The 16204-nt window shown below is 33.2% G+C and overlaps 1 protein-coding gene across 8 annotated transcripts in view; it reads left to right on the top strand.

The window, feature by feature from the left end:
* nbeaa (neurobeachin a) overlaps positions 1-16204 on the top strand; it is a 162573-nt gene that overhangs the window by 56734 nt on the left and 89635 nt on the right. For all 8 annotated transcript variants that reach the window (XM_051120760.1, XM_051120765.1, XM_051120763.1 and 5 more), the window contains exon 2: positions 15209-15440. In XM_051120760.1, the coding sequence (XP_050976717.1) occupies positions 15209-15440 (232 nt within the window). The remainder of the gene's footprint in view (positions 1-15208; positions 15441-16204) is intronic.

Genomic DNA, 16204 nt, shown 5'->3' with positions numbered 1-16204 from the left:
TGCGTGTGTCCTACATGGCAGTTTCCAGAGATAGATGACAAATGATAGAGCCATATGTAGTGATACTAGGAAATTTCAATAATACTTGGGTGAAAATGCAAAAAAAAATTTTTTAGGAATGCACCGAAATGGGAATTGGACGAAAATGGCTTTAAATGTAAATATCGCATCTGCCCAATATGAAAAATTATGCCATTATGTCTTGCCGATAAGAGAAATAACCCACACGTGCTCAGGGTGTGCTAGTGATAAGATCAATTAAGATCAAGATTTATTCATTAATGTGTAATATTATGAGCTCAGAATTTGTACAACTCTTTTGCTTTAGACCGTCTACAAATATTAAATCTTAAAATAAAAAAGTTGAGGTTACCAGAGCATTTTTTTGGGGGAAAAATAAATAAATAAATAAATTAAGCAATTGATATATAGTTTTGTTATAGTTATTTTCAAAGCTGTACTGTCATTTCATATATATATATATGTGTGTGTATATATATATATATATATATATATATATATATATATATATATATATATATATATATATATATATATATATATATATATATATATATATATATATTTATATATATTTAAAAAAAAAACTTCATTATTGCTTATTTAATTCTAACAAATAAGTTCTTGTTAAAAACAAACCAAAATTAAAAATAATTTGCTTATAATTTCTACACAGGAGGGACTTGGTGTTGTTTCCAAACAAAAGGAAATATATTGGTATCAGGAAAATGAGTTGAAAAATATTGCCATATCGGCAAAAATCCAATATCGTACATCCCTAGAATATTTGGTTTTTGGAATTTTTGGAAAGAGTTGAATCATTGTCTAAAACTGTGTTTTGTTTTGTTTTTTTTTTTGTTTTGTTTTTTTAATTAGTTTTGACTGTGTTAACGTCTGTTTTGTGCATACAACATAAACTACGTACAATGGGTAAACATGTCAGCTGTGTGGACGATAATATTGATTTTTCAATCTTCATTTTGATTAACTGATAGTGATTCTTAAATCCAAAGATCGATCTTTTAGTCTGCTGTTTTTTATTGAACAGTGAACAAAACTTCACTAAAGATTATTTGTAGCGTGCTTAGCTTTCAGTAATCGCAATAATCATGTTACATTTGTTGAGAAATAAAGTCCCTGCATTCAGCTTGCATCAGCTTTATCAAAAAACTCAAACAATAAATGCCATTTTGCCACTCACTAATGTAAAACAACAGATCGCTGTGATAGAGCACACATAAACCGGTCATCTCTTCCTTTTTACTACAACTTATAGCACAAAATAAATGTGAATAAGCATTGAAAGTATGTTGAATGGCTTGTAAACAATGTTGTTTTTTACAACATTTACCTCAGGAAAGAAATTTCACTGTCCATAAACTACCAAAAAAAACTCTAGAGAAAATTTTGCTAAATGTATTCCCTGTTAGTTAAAGTTTTACTTAAAGGGATAGTCCAACAAAAAATGAAGATTCTGTCATTAATTACTCTCCCTCATGTTGTTCCAAACCCGTAAGACCTTCGTTTATCTTCGGAACACAAATTAAGACATTTTTAATGAAATCCAAGAGCTTTCTGATCCTGCATAGCTCGCAACTGCCACGTTCAGGCCCAGAAAGTTAGTAAGGACATTGTTAAAATAGTCCATGTGACATCAGTGGTTCATGTTCACGAGAGTACTACGATGCATGCATGTATAATTATATCATAGATAATAATATCATTAAAAAGTTGATATAAAAACTGCCTTATTTTCAGTTTGACTTTTTGGCTAAATGAAAACTTTCATTTTGGTTTCTGCGTATTGGTAAAAAAATTCATTTCAGTCTATCACTAGCCATATGGTACCTTGGCCGTTTTATCATCCTTTAACCCCTAGTCTGTCTGAAGGCCGTCTGCTCAGACCCTGTAGTTCGTTTTTCCATTTTCCAATTGATACAGAAAAAAATGTTTTTTTTTATAGCAGTGCCCTTGCAGCCACCCACAAACACCCGTGCTTCATGACTTTTTAATGGCACCTCTCTGATTTTCTTCAAGAAAAAATGACTTGTCTAGTCTCAGTGCAGACCTCAAACACCATTAAAAACCTTGATGTACAATATAGTTGGAGTAAAACCAAATAAAGCCAGTCTTATGCATCTAAAGCGCTGTATTATTACCCTTTATACTTTTTCTCACCCTGTCTCGTTTTCCTCCTCCTCCTGCCCTGTGTTTCTGAAAAGCTCTTCTCCTCTGGCGTTAAGTGTTTAATCTGTGATCTCATGTCTTGATTCAGCCTGAACAGCACAATGGGTGCAAATTACCCCAGGCAAACGAATACGTAATTAGCCCACTCTGCCCTGACACTCAGCTGCTCGGGCCTTTGAAGGCCTAGATTAATAATGCAGCCCTTCAATGGGCCTTTGTCCCATCCACAGGCTAATGCTTGCTAATGGCTAACCAGCCGTACACTGGTGTCCTCTCACCTCTAACCAGTGTGCACAGGGTGTGCGTGCCAGCTTGAATGCACACACTTACTGGATCACTTGAACTGCGGTAATACAACAGGTATACACTGATTTCAGTGAACTAGCACATTGTAATCAGCTTGGGCCACTACATTTGATTTTGTTTTTTAATTTAACTCTAAATATTTGTACATATTATTTTGTTGTTTTTGTTTACTTTTTTTGTTTGTTTGTTTTAATGCAAGTTTTGTTTTGTTTGCAAATTATTTATTTAATGTTCATTTTACGTCAGGTTATTTTTGTTTGTAGTTTTTTGTTCTTAGTTTTCTTTTTTCTTCAAGTTTTGTTTTTGATTCCTTTTTTTTAAAGTTTTGTTTTAATTTTTTTTTTACTAGTTATTTACCGCATAGTTTGGTAAATTTCAATTCTACTTGTAAGCATTCTTAAATATGTAGGGGAAGGCTATTGTAAATGCATTGAGCATATGGCTCTTTCCCATATGTCCGTTGTCCCTCATTGTCATTCGTGATGCTTCTGCAGGAAGTTAGTCTCAAGACAAGCGTGTTTGTTTATTATTAAAGCTGTCACTCCACTGACAGCTGTCCTCTCAGCATGGCGTTTCTTGTTTACACACAAATTCTGTATTCCTCCCTCTCCGATGATTTATCAACGTTCAAGTTTGTTCATTCAGAATGCCTCATTAAATCACCTTCCTCTGGCATCTTTTTATCTCTGAAGTCCTCCGTCCTGCCGAGCCGAAATTACATATTCTTTCCACAGAGTGCGTCCTACTGACTCTAAGTCACCGCTTTCAGTCATGCCTATCTCTCTCGTCTCTCTCATCACTCTGTCCCAGCGTCCCAAACATAGATATCACACATTCGTCTCTATAGAAATTCCTTTCCCATTCCCCAAAGCCATGTGTGCCACCTATCAGGACAAGCCTTGGAGAATTTACATTTAACGCCTAACCCAGACGAACCAATCGATGACCTTTATGGCGGGCCGTGATAAAGAGAGGCTGACCTGGCGCAATGAGGCCGTGGCAGGGAAGCCGCAATCTCGAACGGCGCATTATATAAAATAACGAATGCATTCTGTGAGTGGCCAAGAGGGAGAGAGTGTAAAACCAAAACAGCTGCACTGCACAACAGATGGTAAGGCCGCAGTAATCCTTCTAAGATCTCAAGTGCAAGCAATTGAAAAACGCAATGAGAAAACTGAATCTGAAAATGAGTGGCCTCGCGGTGGCTGCTCCACTGAAGGATATCGCTCAGCCACAGCGCAAGTAAACAAACTCAGATAAGACCTCCAGACTAGCAGAAGATAACACTCTGATCTGTAATGTTTACAACCTCATTATTTTTTGCTTTTCCTACTTTAGGAATGTTTGTTTGAACTTTCGTCTCGGCTGGAGCCACCAAATGAAAAATGGCAATTTAAGAATATTAATGTGAGGATTACAGTATGTTTCTGAGATTAGACAGTCCCTTGGTTTACCATATTCACATAAACATGGCACATCTTATTATTCAGTGGCACATCTTTGTCATTATATCATGAGAGTTCACCTGAAAATGAAAATGCTGTCATTGACATTCATTTACTGACCCTCATGTTTTTTAAAAATGTTATTTTTGGCCATAAACTGAAATTCATTTTATGGACAAAAACAGTTGAAATATTCTTCCAAATATTTCTTTTGTGTTCTGCAGAAGAAAAAGAAATAACAGGTTTTCAAACAGCCTGAGGGTGAGTAAATGGTTTTGATTTTGGAAGAATAGCTTTTACCTGAAATTAAATTTTCTCACTTGAGCGGTTATGTAATGGAGTGGTTATGTAAGAACCAGAGTTATTATAGTTAACAAAATTTAAAACCATAAAAAACTTTAAAACATTGAATGAAGTAAAGTTTAACTGAATTAAAATCAATTATAAGGGAAAAAAAAACCTTAAACTTATTATATTTCTGCTAGTAGCCAAGGCAGTATTTCTCATTTTATTTTGTGTCTGTGTTTATGTATATGTGTGTGTATGTATATATATATATATATATATATATAATTTTTTTCATATATAGAGAGTTTTTATGTATTAATTTAAATAAATTTTTAAATATACATTGTAGAGTCAAAGTTTTGGACAGTGAGATTTTTAATGTTATTTTTAAGGAATTCTCTTCTGCTCACCAAGCCTACAGTTATTTAATCCAAAATACAGCAAAAGCAGTAATATTGTGGAATATTTTAACTATTTAAAACAACTGCTTTCTATTTGAATATATTTTCAAATGTAATTTATTCCTGTGATTTCAAAGCTAAATTTTCAGCATCATTACTCCAGTCTTCAGTTTAATAATACTTTTATTTAGCAAGGATGCTCTAAATAGATCAAAAGTGATGATAAAGACATTTATAATGTTACAAAAAATTTTCTATTTCAGGTAAATGCTGTTCTTCTGAACTTTCAATTCATGAAGGAAACCTAAAAAAAATTCTACACAGCTGTTTTCAACATAATAATAATAAATATTTTTTAAACAGCAGATCAGAATATTAGAATGATTGCTGATGGATCATGTGACTGGAGTAATGATGCTAAAAATGCAGCTTTGAAATCACATTTTGAAATGTATTCAAATAGAAAACAGTTATTTTAAATAGTAAAAAAAAATTCAAAATGTTACTGTTTTTGCTGTACTTTGGATCAAACAAATGCAGGCTTAAGTAGAAGAGACTTCTTTGAAAAAACTTACTGTCCAAAAACTTTTGGCTGGTTGTGTATGTGTGTATAACTACAAATTATGTAAAAGTAAAGACAAATTCAAAATATGATTTAAAAACTACAATACTGATACTAAAATATCGCTGAATTCAGAAATGACCTAAGCAAATGTCAGAGGTAGCGTTTTCTCAGTAAGGTCACAGAATCCCCGTCCTTGCTCAATCTAACGGCGGGAGACTGCAGCGTTCCAGCGACTACGCCGACGCAGAACCTCGTGCCAAACCCTGGAGAAGCCCGTGCCAATTGCCGCCTTCGCCTCTTTTGGCTCAGGCCTTTGTGAGAGGATTGCTAGGCTAGCAAGTGCATAATTACTTGCTCAGTGGTCTATTGGAACAGGTTTCCTCACACCTTCATTCCCTTGCACCAAATGAAGTATCTTTTCTGAGTACGGCGGTAAATTAAACTCCGGGAGTCATCAGGATGCAATACGCTTACATAACTCCCTGTTCTGTTCTATTTTGTTCTTTTCTCATCAAAGATTCTTAATTGCTCCTTCTGAAGATGTTTAGTTATAAATATAGATTATTTGACAATGTAAATATTAGGGGTTGATTGCTAAATGGTTGCGTTATATGATATTCTGCTCCCTATGTGGCTTGGATCCCTCTGATGTAAATCTGACTGGGTTGAGTTACATGACGAAATTTGTTCTTAATTTTGAGCGATTGTAATAGTGAGGCTCGCCTTATGCACTCGAGGGAAGCGTGCTGCTGTTAGCTCTATGAACATCATTCACTGTCAGAAGAAAGCAGAGTGTGCTCAACAGCCTGACCAACTGTGAAGTGAGGCTGTCCCTGCCAGTGCCGCGGGCAGTTTATGCCTCTCTTCCACAGACCGCAGTGCTAATTGCAGCGGTTGTGTTGTGCTGGGTGTGAGCAGGGACAGTCCTGCCTCAAGAAAGCAGATGGCAGCACAAATAGCGTCCGTAAGATCCACAAATCTTTCAAAGCATTCATAGCAGGCGAGAGTTGGAAGGCATGCTGTAATTAAGAGCTTTGTGCATACTTCAACAATAAATCCGAAGTTTCTCAAAACAGTAGCACGGTTCATGCATTTCCTGTTTTATTACTTTATTTAACAGAACATGCCTAGGTGTGTTCAAATGATGAAATTCTTGCTACAGTGGTAAAAGTGAAAAAATGACGCAAGCGTAAAAGTTACGGGGTGGATGAAGGTCTCCTGCTGTTTGCTACATGATGTGTGTAGTTCATCCGGATCCACCTGTCCTTAAAGCACCGTCATGCCACAAAGCCAATTACCTTCCTGTGTAAATGGGCTGTATTTATAAAAACAGGATTAAAGAGTACCACAGCAGTCCCTCATCCAAAACTAAGGTGGCAGTCATATTCAAGAACATTTTTATCCCATTTTGTGTTTTATAATTAAATTAATATTATAGGATTTAATTAAATATTATTTTATGAATATTTTTTTTTCTTTGTGATACTGTTTTTTATTGTCCAAAAGTTCTGTCATTTTTATTTTTATTTTTTATTGTTTTTATTGCTCACCAAATACAGTAACAGTCATATTGTGAAATATTAATACAGTTTCAAATGTCTTTTTATCATAGCTTTTTATTTATTTATCCATCAATCAATGTTGAAGCCAGTTGTGCTGCTTAGTATTTTTATGATTTTCAGGTTTCTTTAATTACTAGAAAGTTCAAAAGCATTTCTTTGAAACAGAAATCTTTTGTAACATTATAAACATCTTTACTGTCACTTTTTGATCAGTTTAATGTATAATCATTAATTGCTTTCAAAAAATAAAAAAGTAAATAATAAATAAATAAATAAATAACCTAATAACCCTAAACTTTTGAACATTACTTTATATCCATAATAAACAATTCTTGTCATTGTATACCTATTTTTTTATTTTTATTTATTTATCAGTGTTGAAAGCAGTTGTGCTGCTTAGTATTTTTGTGATCTTCGTCATATTTTTATTTTTTTATTTTTTACAGGTTTCTTTTTTAAATAGAAATTTTATAAACATCTTTACTGTCACTTTTGAATCAAATTAATGTGTTGTTCCTGAATAAACATAAAAATTTATTTTCTAAAATAAATAAATAAATGAAAACCTACTATTACTAAACTTTTGAACATTACTGCATGTCTATAATAGACATTTTCCCAAGATAATAGACATTTTTCACTTTTTTCAAGATTCTTTGATAAATAGTAAGTTCAACTGCATTTATTTAAAATAGAAATCTTTTGTAACATTGTAAACATATTTACTGTCACTTTTTGATCAAATTAATGAGTTGTTCCTGAATAAAAGTATTAGTTTGTTTCAATAAATAAATAATAAAATAAATAAATCAGTCAATCAATCAATGAATAAATATAAAACCTACTAACCTAAATCTTTCGAACTTTTTTATATCCATAATAAACATTTCTCTTCATTGTCCATGAATGTATTTATTTAGTTACTTATCAGTTGAATTTCTTTCAATTAAATAAATAAATAAGTAAACACCTTATAACCCTAAACTTTTGAACGTTCGTTAATATCCATAAAAGACATTTTTCTTTGTTGTCAACCATTTTAACTGATTATTTGTTTATTTATTTTAACACTTTTGTAATTGGCTTATCCACAAAATATACATGTGATGTATATACAGTGATTTATTTCATCCAAAGTACAGCAAAAACAGTAAAATTCTGAAATATTTTTACTATTTAAAATAACTGTTTTCTATTTGAATATATTTTAAAATGTCATTTATTCATTTGATTTCAAAGCTGATTGTATAGCATCATTACTCCAGTCACATGATCCTTCAGAAATCATTCTAAGATTCTGATTTGCTGCTCAAAAAACATTTATTATGTTGAAAACTGTAGAAAGTAGAATTTTTTGCAGGTTTCTTTGAAGTTCAGAAGAACAACATTTGTCTGAAAAGGAAATCTTTTGTTACATCATAATTTAAAATAACAATTTTAATAATAATAATAAATGTTTTTTGAGCAGCAAATCAGCATATTAGAATGATTTCTGAAGGATCATGTGACACTTATGACTGGAGTGATGATGATAAAACTTTAGCCTTGATCACAGGAATAAATTACATTTAAAATATATTTAAATAGAAAGCAGTTGTTTTAAATAGTAAAATTATTTCACAATATTACTGCTTTAGCTGTATTTTGGATCAAATAAATGCCGGCTTGGTTTATAAACTATAAAAATCTTACTGTTCAAAAATATTTCAGTTTGTCCATTTTGGTGCAATGTTGCATTTAGGGAACAAACTTTTAATAAATAAATAAATACATTTTAACATAGTCATTGTTATTATATTACATCCCATAGAGGATTTTAAATAATATAATGAAAAAATAATATTTATTTATCTATTTACTATTTATTTATTTATCACTTTTGTAAATGGCTTATCCACAAAATATACATGTGAATAAGGAGTTGGGTGACTTTTTTCAGAGCTTTAGATCTTGGTCTTCTTCACAGTAGAGCAGTTTGGCTTGAAAAACAATGCCAGCGTCCCTTATGCGACAACATACAGGCTTTGTGTTAAAAAATAGTGATGCCCTGCTTGTGGGGCGGCTTAGCAATATTTCTTTGTGTACAGAAATCTTAGAAATGTTCCCTCTGCTCTGTCTCCCTCTCGTCAGATTGCTCTGCGTTTGCGTCATATCCAGTGTCACGGTAAAACATTCTTGCGCTAGCTCAAGACCCACGTAACTCCCACCGCCGATTTCTCCAGTTGTATACAGTGAGCGCTCTGTTCCTCAGTCTTGATCTGTACCTGCTCCCCTTTCTTGCTGCCATGTCATATGTTTAGCGTGCCACTCACATTCTCAAAATGGACCTGGACGTCATGGTGGATTGTAGAATAGATGGTTGCCTGGCAACCTGATATGTTAGGCTTTGTAGCATCAGTTATTTTCAGTCCATCACAGTTGCCCCTTCTATCATTGTATTTGTCAGCGTGTAATCACAGTGCCTAATTAAAGAGCGTGTCGGCAGTTTTTAATACAGTGATTTGAAATGGTCTCATCTTGAAGAAATGAAGACGTTGAAATATTAGCTCGTAAGGTGGTGTTGTCCCGTGCTCTAATTGGGATCCTCGATGGAAAAGAGAAATTCAATAGGAGGAGAATTAATTCTACCCGTGCGGCTTGCTACCTTAAGGCTCTGGCCTAATTTCGACTAATGGATTCTGTAGGGCGGCGATCGATGCTCGTGAGCTGGCCCTGCCTTTGCGTAAATGTGTGGGCAAGCGGAGATTAGTTCACTCTCAGGCTTCTCGTTCTTTGAATAATTTGTTCTCTATCACATTAAATACAAATGTTCCTCAAAAAGCGTCCCTCGAACCCCCAATCTGATGTGAGATCAATCAGTTAATTGATTAAGCATCAACCCAGAGATGTTCGTCTGTCGCTGGCGTGCGGTTTACTACGTTCATCATGTTATCTGTTGAGTAATTTAGCACTTAAGAACACTTGTGATTTGCTTCATTTGCCCGCAGTTGTTTTTCAGCTTGGAAAAAAAAAGAAACACTGTGCAAATCACATTCTCCCCCCTTTCATTATTGGGCTTGTGGCTTGTTTCGTTTCGAGATGAATTAGCTCGCTTCCAAACACAACTGTCTGTCTGGATAGTAATTGATTATTTGGAGTGGGTGGGAGTAGAGGAAAGGGGCCCTGTGGAAAAATAATTTGTTGCTAACTGCTTTAGTGCTGCACGGAGTGTAATCTCTGACAATGAGTTAGCATGTCATATATTAGCATACAGCTAAAGCAGTTGCTATTCTCTGAGGGGTGAAAATCAGACTTTCCCTGTTAGCACATGACAGATGGCTGAGACAGTGTGTTATCTAAAATATATTATAATATATATTGTGTTTTGCTTTTTGATGTTTAAAAACCAGATAAATATGTTTGTGAAATATCTGGTTAAAGAAATTGATGTTTCATTATACACACTACCAGTCAAAAGTTTTTGAACAGTAAGTTTGTTCACCAAGCTGACGTTTATTTAATCCAAAGTACAGCAAAAACAGTAAAATTCTGAATTTTTTTATTATTTAAAATAAATGAGTTTTTAGCATTATTACTCCAGTCACATGATCCTTCAAAAATCATTCTGAGATTCTGATTTGCTGCTCAAAAAACATTTATTTTGTTGAAAACTGCTGAGTAGAATTTTTTTCAGGTTTCTTTGACGTTCTGAAATAGATATCTTTTGTAACATCATAATGTAAAATAACAATAATAATATAATAAATGTTTTTTGAGCAGCAAATCAGCATATTAGAATTAATTCTGAAGGATCATGTGACACTTATGACTGGAGTAATGATGATAAAACTTTAGCCTTGATCACAGGAATAAATTACATTTTTAAAAATATTTAAGTAGAAAGCACTTATTTTAAATAGTAAAAATATTTCACAATATTACCGCTTCAGCAGTATTTTGGATCAAATACATGCCGGCTTGGTGAGCAGAAGAGCATTCTTTTATAAACTATAAAATCTTACTGTTCAAAAACTTTTGACTGGTAGTGTATATTTCTTTTTTTATGCCTGAAAATATCAAATATTTCAGTTTGTCCATTTTGGTGCAATGTTGCCTTTAGGGAACAAACTTCTAATAAATAAATAAATACATTTTAAAATAATCATTGATATCATATTACATCCCATAGAGAATTTTAAATGATATAATTAAAAAATAATATTTATTTATCTTTAAGTTATTTATCTATAAGCTTTATTCTTTTTATTTGCTTGTTTGTTTTTGATATGGATATATTTTATTATATTTTTCAATGTCCAAAGACATCTGTAAGTGTTCAGATAATATAACTTCATTCATAGGTATTTTTCCAAAACATTTGCTGTTACGATGCTTTTTAAAAAATATTTTGGTAACACTTTACAATAAGGTTCGTTATTTAACATTGGTTAACTACATTAGTTAACATGAACTAAGAATGAACAATACTTCTACAGCCAATATTAATGTTAGTTAATGTAAATTTCAGCATTTACTGCATTGTGAACTGACATGAACAAAGAATGACTGTGTTTTTATTAACTAACATTAACAAAGATTAATAAATAGTGTAATAAATGTGTTGTTCATTGTACATTCATGTTAGTTAATGCATTAACTGATTGTAAAGTGTTACCAGTATTTTTATGCTGTATTTAAATGCTAGTTGTATTAATTTATTTATTTTAACGCTGAAGTGTTTTGTATTTTATTTTTTATGTTTAATGTGAGACAACTATAAGTATTCAAGCACTTCAAGTAAATCATTCATATATTCTCCAAATATTCCCTGCTGCATTGCTCTGTTTCTTTGATTTATTTCAGTGCTGAAGTGCATGTTTTTTTTTTCTTGGGCGCTGATACATTTAACATTCCTTTCACTTCTTCTTTTACTTCTTTTATGTTTGGATTTCAGCGTCATATTAATGTATAAACATCTGATAAATGTTTCTTAAAAAAGCAAATTCGGATAAACGTGCTAAATCATAAACGTCTCACGCTTCTGCTGAATGACGTTCTAACATCAGACAGGGAATGCCTTGGCGCTGTACTGCAGCTGAGCAAATGTTCTAAAAATTCAATTTTCCAGATAAAATCGACACATCGGTCAGAGATGTGGCCTGGCGTGTTGCGCATCTGGCTCGGATTGTTTCCCGATCCCATCCGCCATATCTGCCATGATTAACTTAAACAGATAAAGTCTGTTCCCACTGTAATAAAACATGACCGAAGTGGTGAGGAGATTGTGAGCTAATGTGCTGGAGGCTGTACCGTGCTCTGTCTGATCTCTTTGTTACAGCTCCTGCTGTTTAAAAATAGTGTTTGACACCGCTGTCAGTGTTCAAGGGTCAGAAAGAAACTCTAGTATTATCCTCCGTCTTTTTGTGTTTGTGCAAGTCTAGTTTTATCCCATAAGTGTCATGTGTAGGAGGTAAACAAGTCTATTCTTGTTTTGCTGCATCCTTGTGTGAAGTGTACCGATTATGTACACAATTTTAGTGTGTGGAGTTTTTCCACATGTATATTTTGTTTCCCTGTTATAAACCATTTGTTTGAAATCTTAATTACGTTTTTGGTTGTTTGGTTGTTTACTAAACTACCCCCGATCTCTCTGGGTTTCAAATTATTGATGAGTAAACATCTCGTAATTAATCATCTATTCGCTAAAGGCCTCTGGGAGTGATGAACCGTGACAAATCAATAGGATTGTCATCCCTGCTGTCCTTCTGTTTGCACTATATGGATTGTAAATAGTTCAATGGAATGATACCGTGGAAACTCTTTCGAACTAATCCTGTCTTAACTGTCTGGAAAAACAGATCATACCAGCTTAAAGGGATAGTTCACCCAAAAATGAAAATTCTGTAATTAATTGCTCACCCTCATGTCTGTCCAAACCTGTAAGACCTTTGTTCATCTTCAGAACACACATTAAGATATTTTTGATGAAATCCGAGAGCTTTCTGACCCTGCATAGACAGCAATGCAGCTACTATGTTCAAGGCCCAGAGAGGTAAAAGCTGTTAGTAAAACTGGCCGTAATATTTTGAGGGAAAAAAAAAACACAAAATTACGAGAATAAATTCGTAGCCATATTGAGAATAAAGTCGTAGCACTATGAGAGTAAAGTTATAATATTTTGACAATAAAGTCATACTAATTTGCGAATAAAGACAGCATTATTAGATGACGTTATGAAGTCGTATTATGTGAATAAAGTAAAAAAAAAAAAAAAAAAGTCGTGGTCATTGTATTTTGAAAATAAGGTCATACCAAGGCAATATATTGCGTGAATAACGTTAATTAATGTGAAAATTCCACGAACCTACTGCTCCATAAAAATCATCTGTGACGTCCAACCTTTCATTCTTTACATACGTTTAAATTAAAACAGTTGAAGTGGGCTCCAACTCCAACTTTTTACTAGGTAAAAAGTTATTTGACTATTCACAAGATGTTTTATTCATGGTATAATAAATTATTGGAAAAAAAAAAAAAAACATTTCAACACATCTTCAAATCTGTTTGGGTTGTAGCACACCAGCCACCTAGTAATCGCAATAAGCATTGTGCTTTGTTACTTTTCAGCTTTCAATTTTTAAAACTATAAATGTGTTTTTCCTCTTTATTACAAGTTATAGCACTATATAAGTGTAAAGGAACATAAGAAGGTATAAAAAACTGTATAATTTAATGAAAAGAATGTCCCGAATGCTTTGAACAGAGGCGAATACACCAATCTGTCATGCCATAATAAGTGTGAAAAACATAATTGTAAGACATTGTATTTCGTTATAAAACTGGCAGCTGACCAGCTAGAAACCTACAGTAGTTACCATCAAAAGTATCCATTCACATGCCTTCTATTAGCATGTGAACTGAAGTGAACTAACTTCCTTTGCAAGTTTCTGTGCATAATGACAGCTGCTGACCTGAAGGAGAAAAATGACCATAGAAGACAGTTTATGCTAATGCCGACGAACCCTGCGGCACTGAGAATACAACGCAGTTAATGCATTCTGACACGTTTGAACACAGTGACGCATGAAATCAAACTTGCATAGCTAGAAGCATTTGCATGCTTGTATATAAGACTTTTCAGGCTATATAGTGCATAAAAGCAGGAGTGGATCTCACAATGTGATCCTGATGGTTGGACCCCTGCTTTTCTCGATAATAGTAAAGTCATGCTTAAGGTCCTCACAAAGATATTTAAAATAATCAAGGTGAATGTTCGGTCAAGGTGAGTGGCACGGGGCAATTACATGTGCTGAGGTTATCGACGGCCCAATTACAAAAGGTTCTAAAGCGCCAGAGCGTTCCCAATCTGACTGTATTGGATGAAGTGTGAAAATCAATAGTTCTCCCACTGCACTCTTTTTAGGAGGTTCTGCACCTCGGCTCCACACCGAAATGTAGTTTACAGGCATTTCAGCCTTTATTTTCCAAATCACCTGCTTATTTACTTAGGGGTTTTGTAGTTTGCATGGCCAAGAGCTGGCCAATTTCATGCCTGTTGAACTCCAAGACTGATGCCATTGATTATTGTTTGCTGCAGAGCAGGAACAATCTCTGATTGGTTTGTCTGTTTCTTTCCTCTCCAGTGTGTTGTTTGAGAGGTAGAGGGTTTTTAAGTGTGTGTGTGAGGTCATTATGTTCTTTCTACCCTGGCATTAAATGACCCTCTCAAATCGCAATCATTGTTTGTCAGGCTGAGAGTGCTGCTCTCTGCGGAAGCGACCTCAAAAACTGCTCCTTTAATAATTCTCTCTGTATTATTTGTTTCCTTTGCTTTTCTTCCCACATTTACTACACTCACAAGACCTTTCCAATTGCCTTTTCTGCTCAAATTCATTTTATTCTCTAACTTCATTATTACTTTCGTTTGTCCATCTCATCCACTTTGTGCCCTGTGTCAATCTCATTCACAGCTATTGAATAAGATTACTGAATAATTAAATTAAATTGTGGTGAATAATTGCACTATATTGTCTTCTGTACAGCTGCTCTACAGATGAAATTACATTTTAGTATAACTGAAATTACTATTTGAGAAATTTTAAGACACAGATGCTGTTTTTCTTCATTATAAAGCGGCTTTTTAGAGGTCTGTATTGTAAAAAATGCCATATGAAATAGGCTTGATATATTCCCATCCATCCATCCATATATTTTTTTGTTGTTGTGTTCATTCATTAATTTTAGGCAATTTCACTCTGACTTAAATGACATTAAACACCTTAAATAATGTGCAAAAACTTTAATATCTTTTGTCTCGTCAACAGTATATTTTATTTAAAATTGTTTAATTATCACCCTAACGCGTGGGTTGATTGAAAATATATTGCTCGTCAATAAACATTTTCCTCAATAACTTTATTTGTGACTAACACTGGCTCTGTCTTTCTTTCTCAGCTGGTGGGCGGAGAGTTTGACCTGGAGATGAACTTCATCATCCAGGACGCGGAAAGCATCGCCTGCATGGTGGAGCTGCTGGAGCACTGTGACGTCACCTGTCAGGCGGAGATCTGGAGCATGTTCACAGCTATCCTGCGGAAGAGCGTTCGCAACCTACAGACCAGCACCGAGGTGGGGCTCATCCAGCAGGTGCTGCAGAAGATGAGCGCCGTCGACGACATGATTGCAGGTGAAGAATAATGTAAAGCGTAGCGAGACGTGCAGGAGTTGTAGGATCCAAACGTGGTATGAAAAGTTAAATAAAAATTAACTGTAATAAATAAACTTATAAAAAAGAGAATATTTGGACAGGGCCCTCAACAGGTAGGATAACCTGAAACCAGGAACATTGTATTATAATAATAATATTATTAATATTATTGCATTTTTAATAATAATATAGAGTATTTTTATTATTAAAAATATATTAAATAGTACAGTAATGAATAATATAAATATTACAATACATATCTATTTATATCTATTTATTAATAATGAACATGTTTTTATTATTATTAAAATAGATGTATATTATATGTTTATTTAAATGTGTGTGTGTGTATACATTTTAACATTGCAATAAACATATGTTAAATAGTATATTAAATTAAATATATTAAATAGCACAATAATAAATAGTATACAGATTACAACAAATATAAATGTATTATTATTATTGTTATTATTAATAATTAATAAACATTATTTTTTATATTTTATTACCATTACAACTAAAAAGTAGGTAGTATAATAATAAATACAAATATTTCAATATCAATTTATAAGTATGTACATTTTAATAAACATATTAAATAAAATATATTAATACAATAACATATAGATGTTACAATAAATATAAACGTATTATTGTTAACATTATTAATAATATTGTTAACATTATTAATAATAATACTTTACTATTATTAAAATATATTACTATAACTATAAAATAAA

Source organism: Labeo rohita, chromosome 10 (genome assembly GCF_022985175.1).
Source record: "Labeo rohita strain BAU-BD-2019 chromosome 10, IGBB_LRoh.1.0, whole genome shotgun sequence".
In the NCBI taxonomy this organism is placed as follows: domain Eukaryota; kingdom Metazoa; phylum Chordata; class Actinopteri; order Cypriniformes; family Cyprinidae; genus Labeo; species Labeo rohita.
Note: the sequence above shows the minus strand (reverse complement) of the source record. Positions and strands in the feature narration are given on the sequence as shown.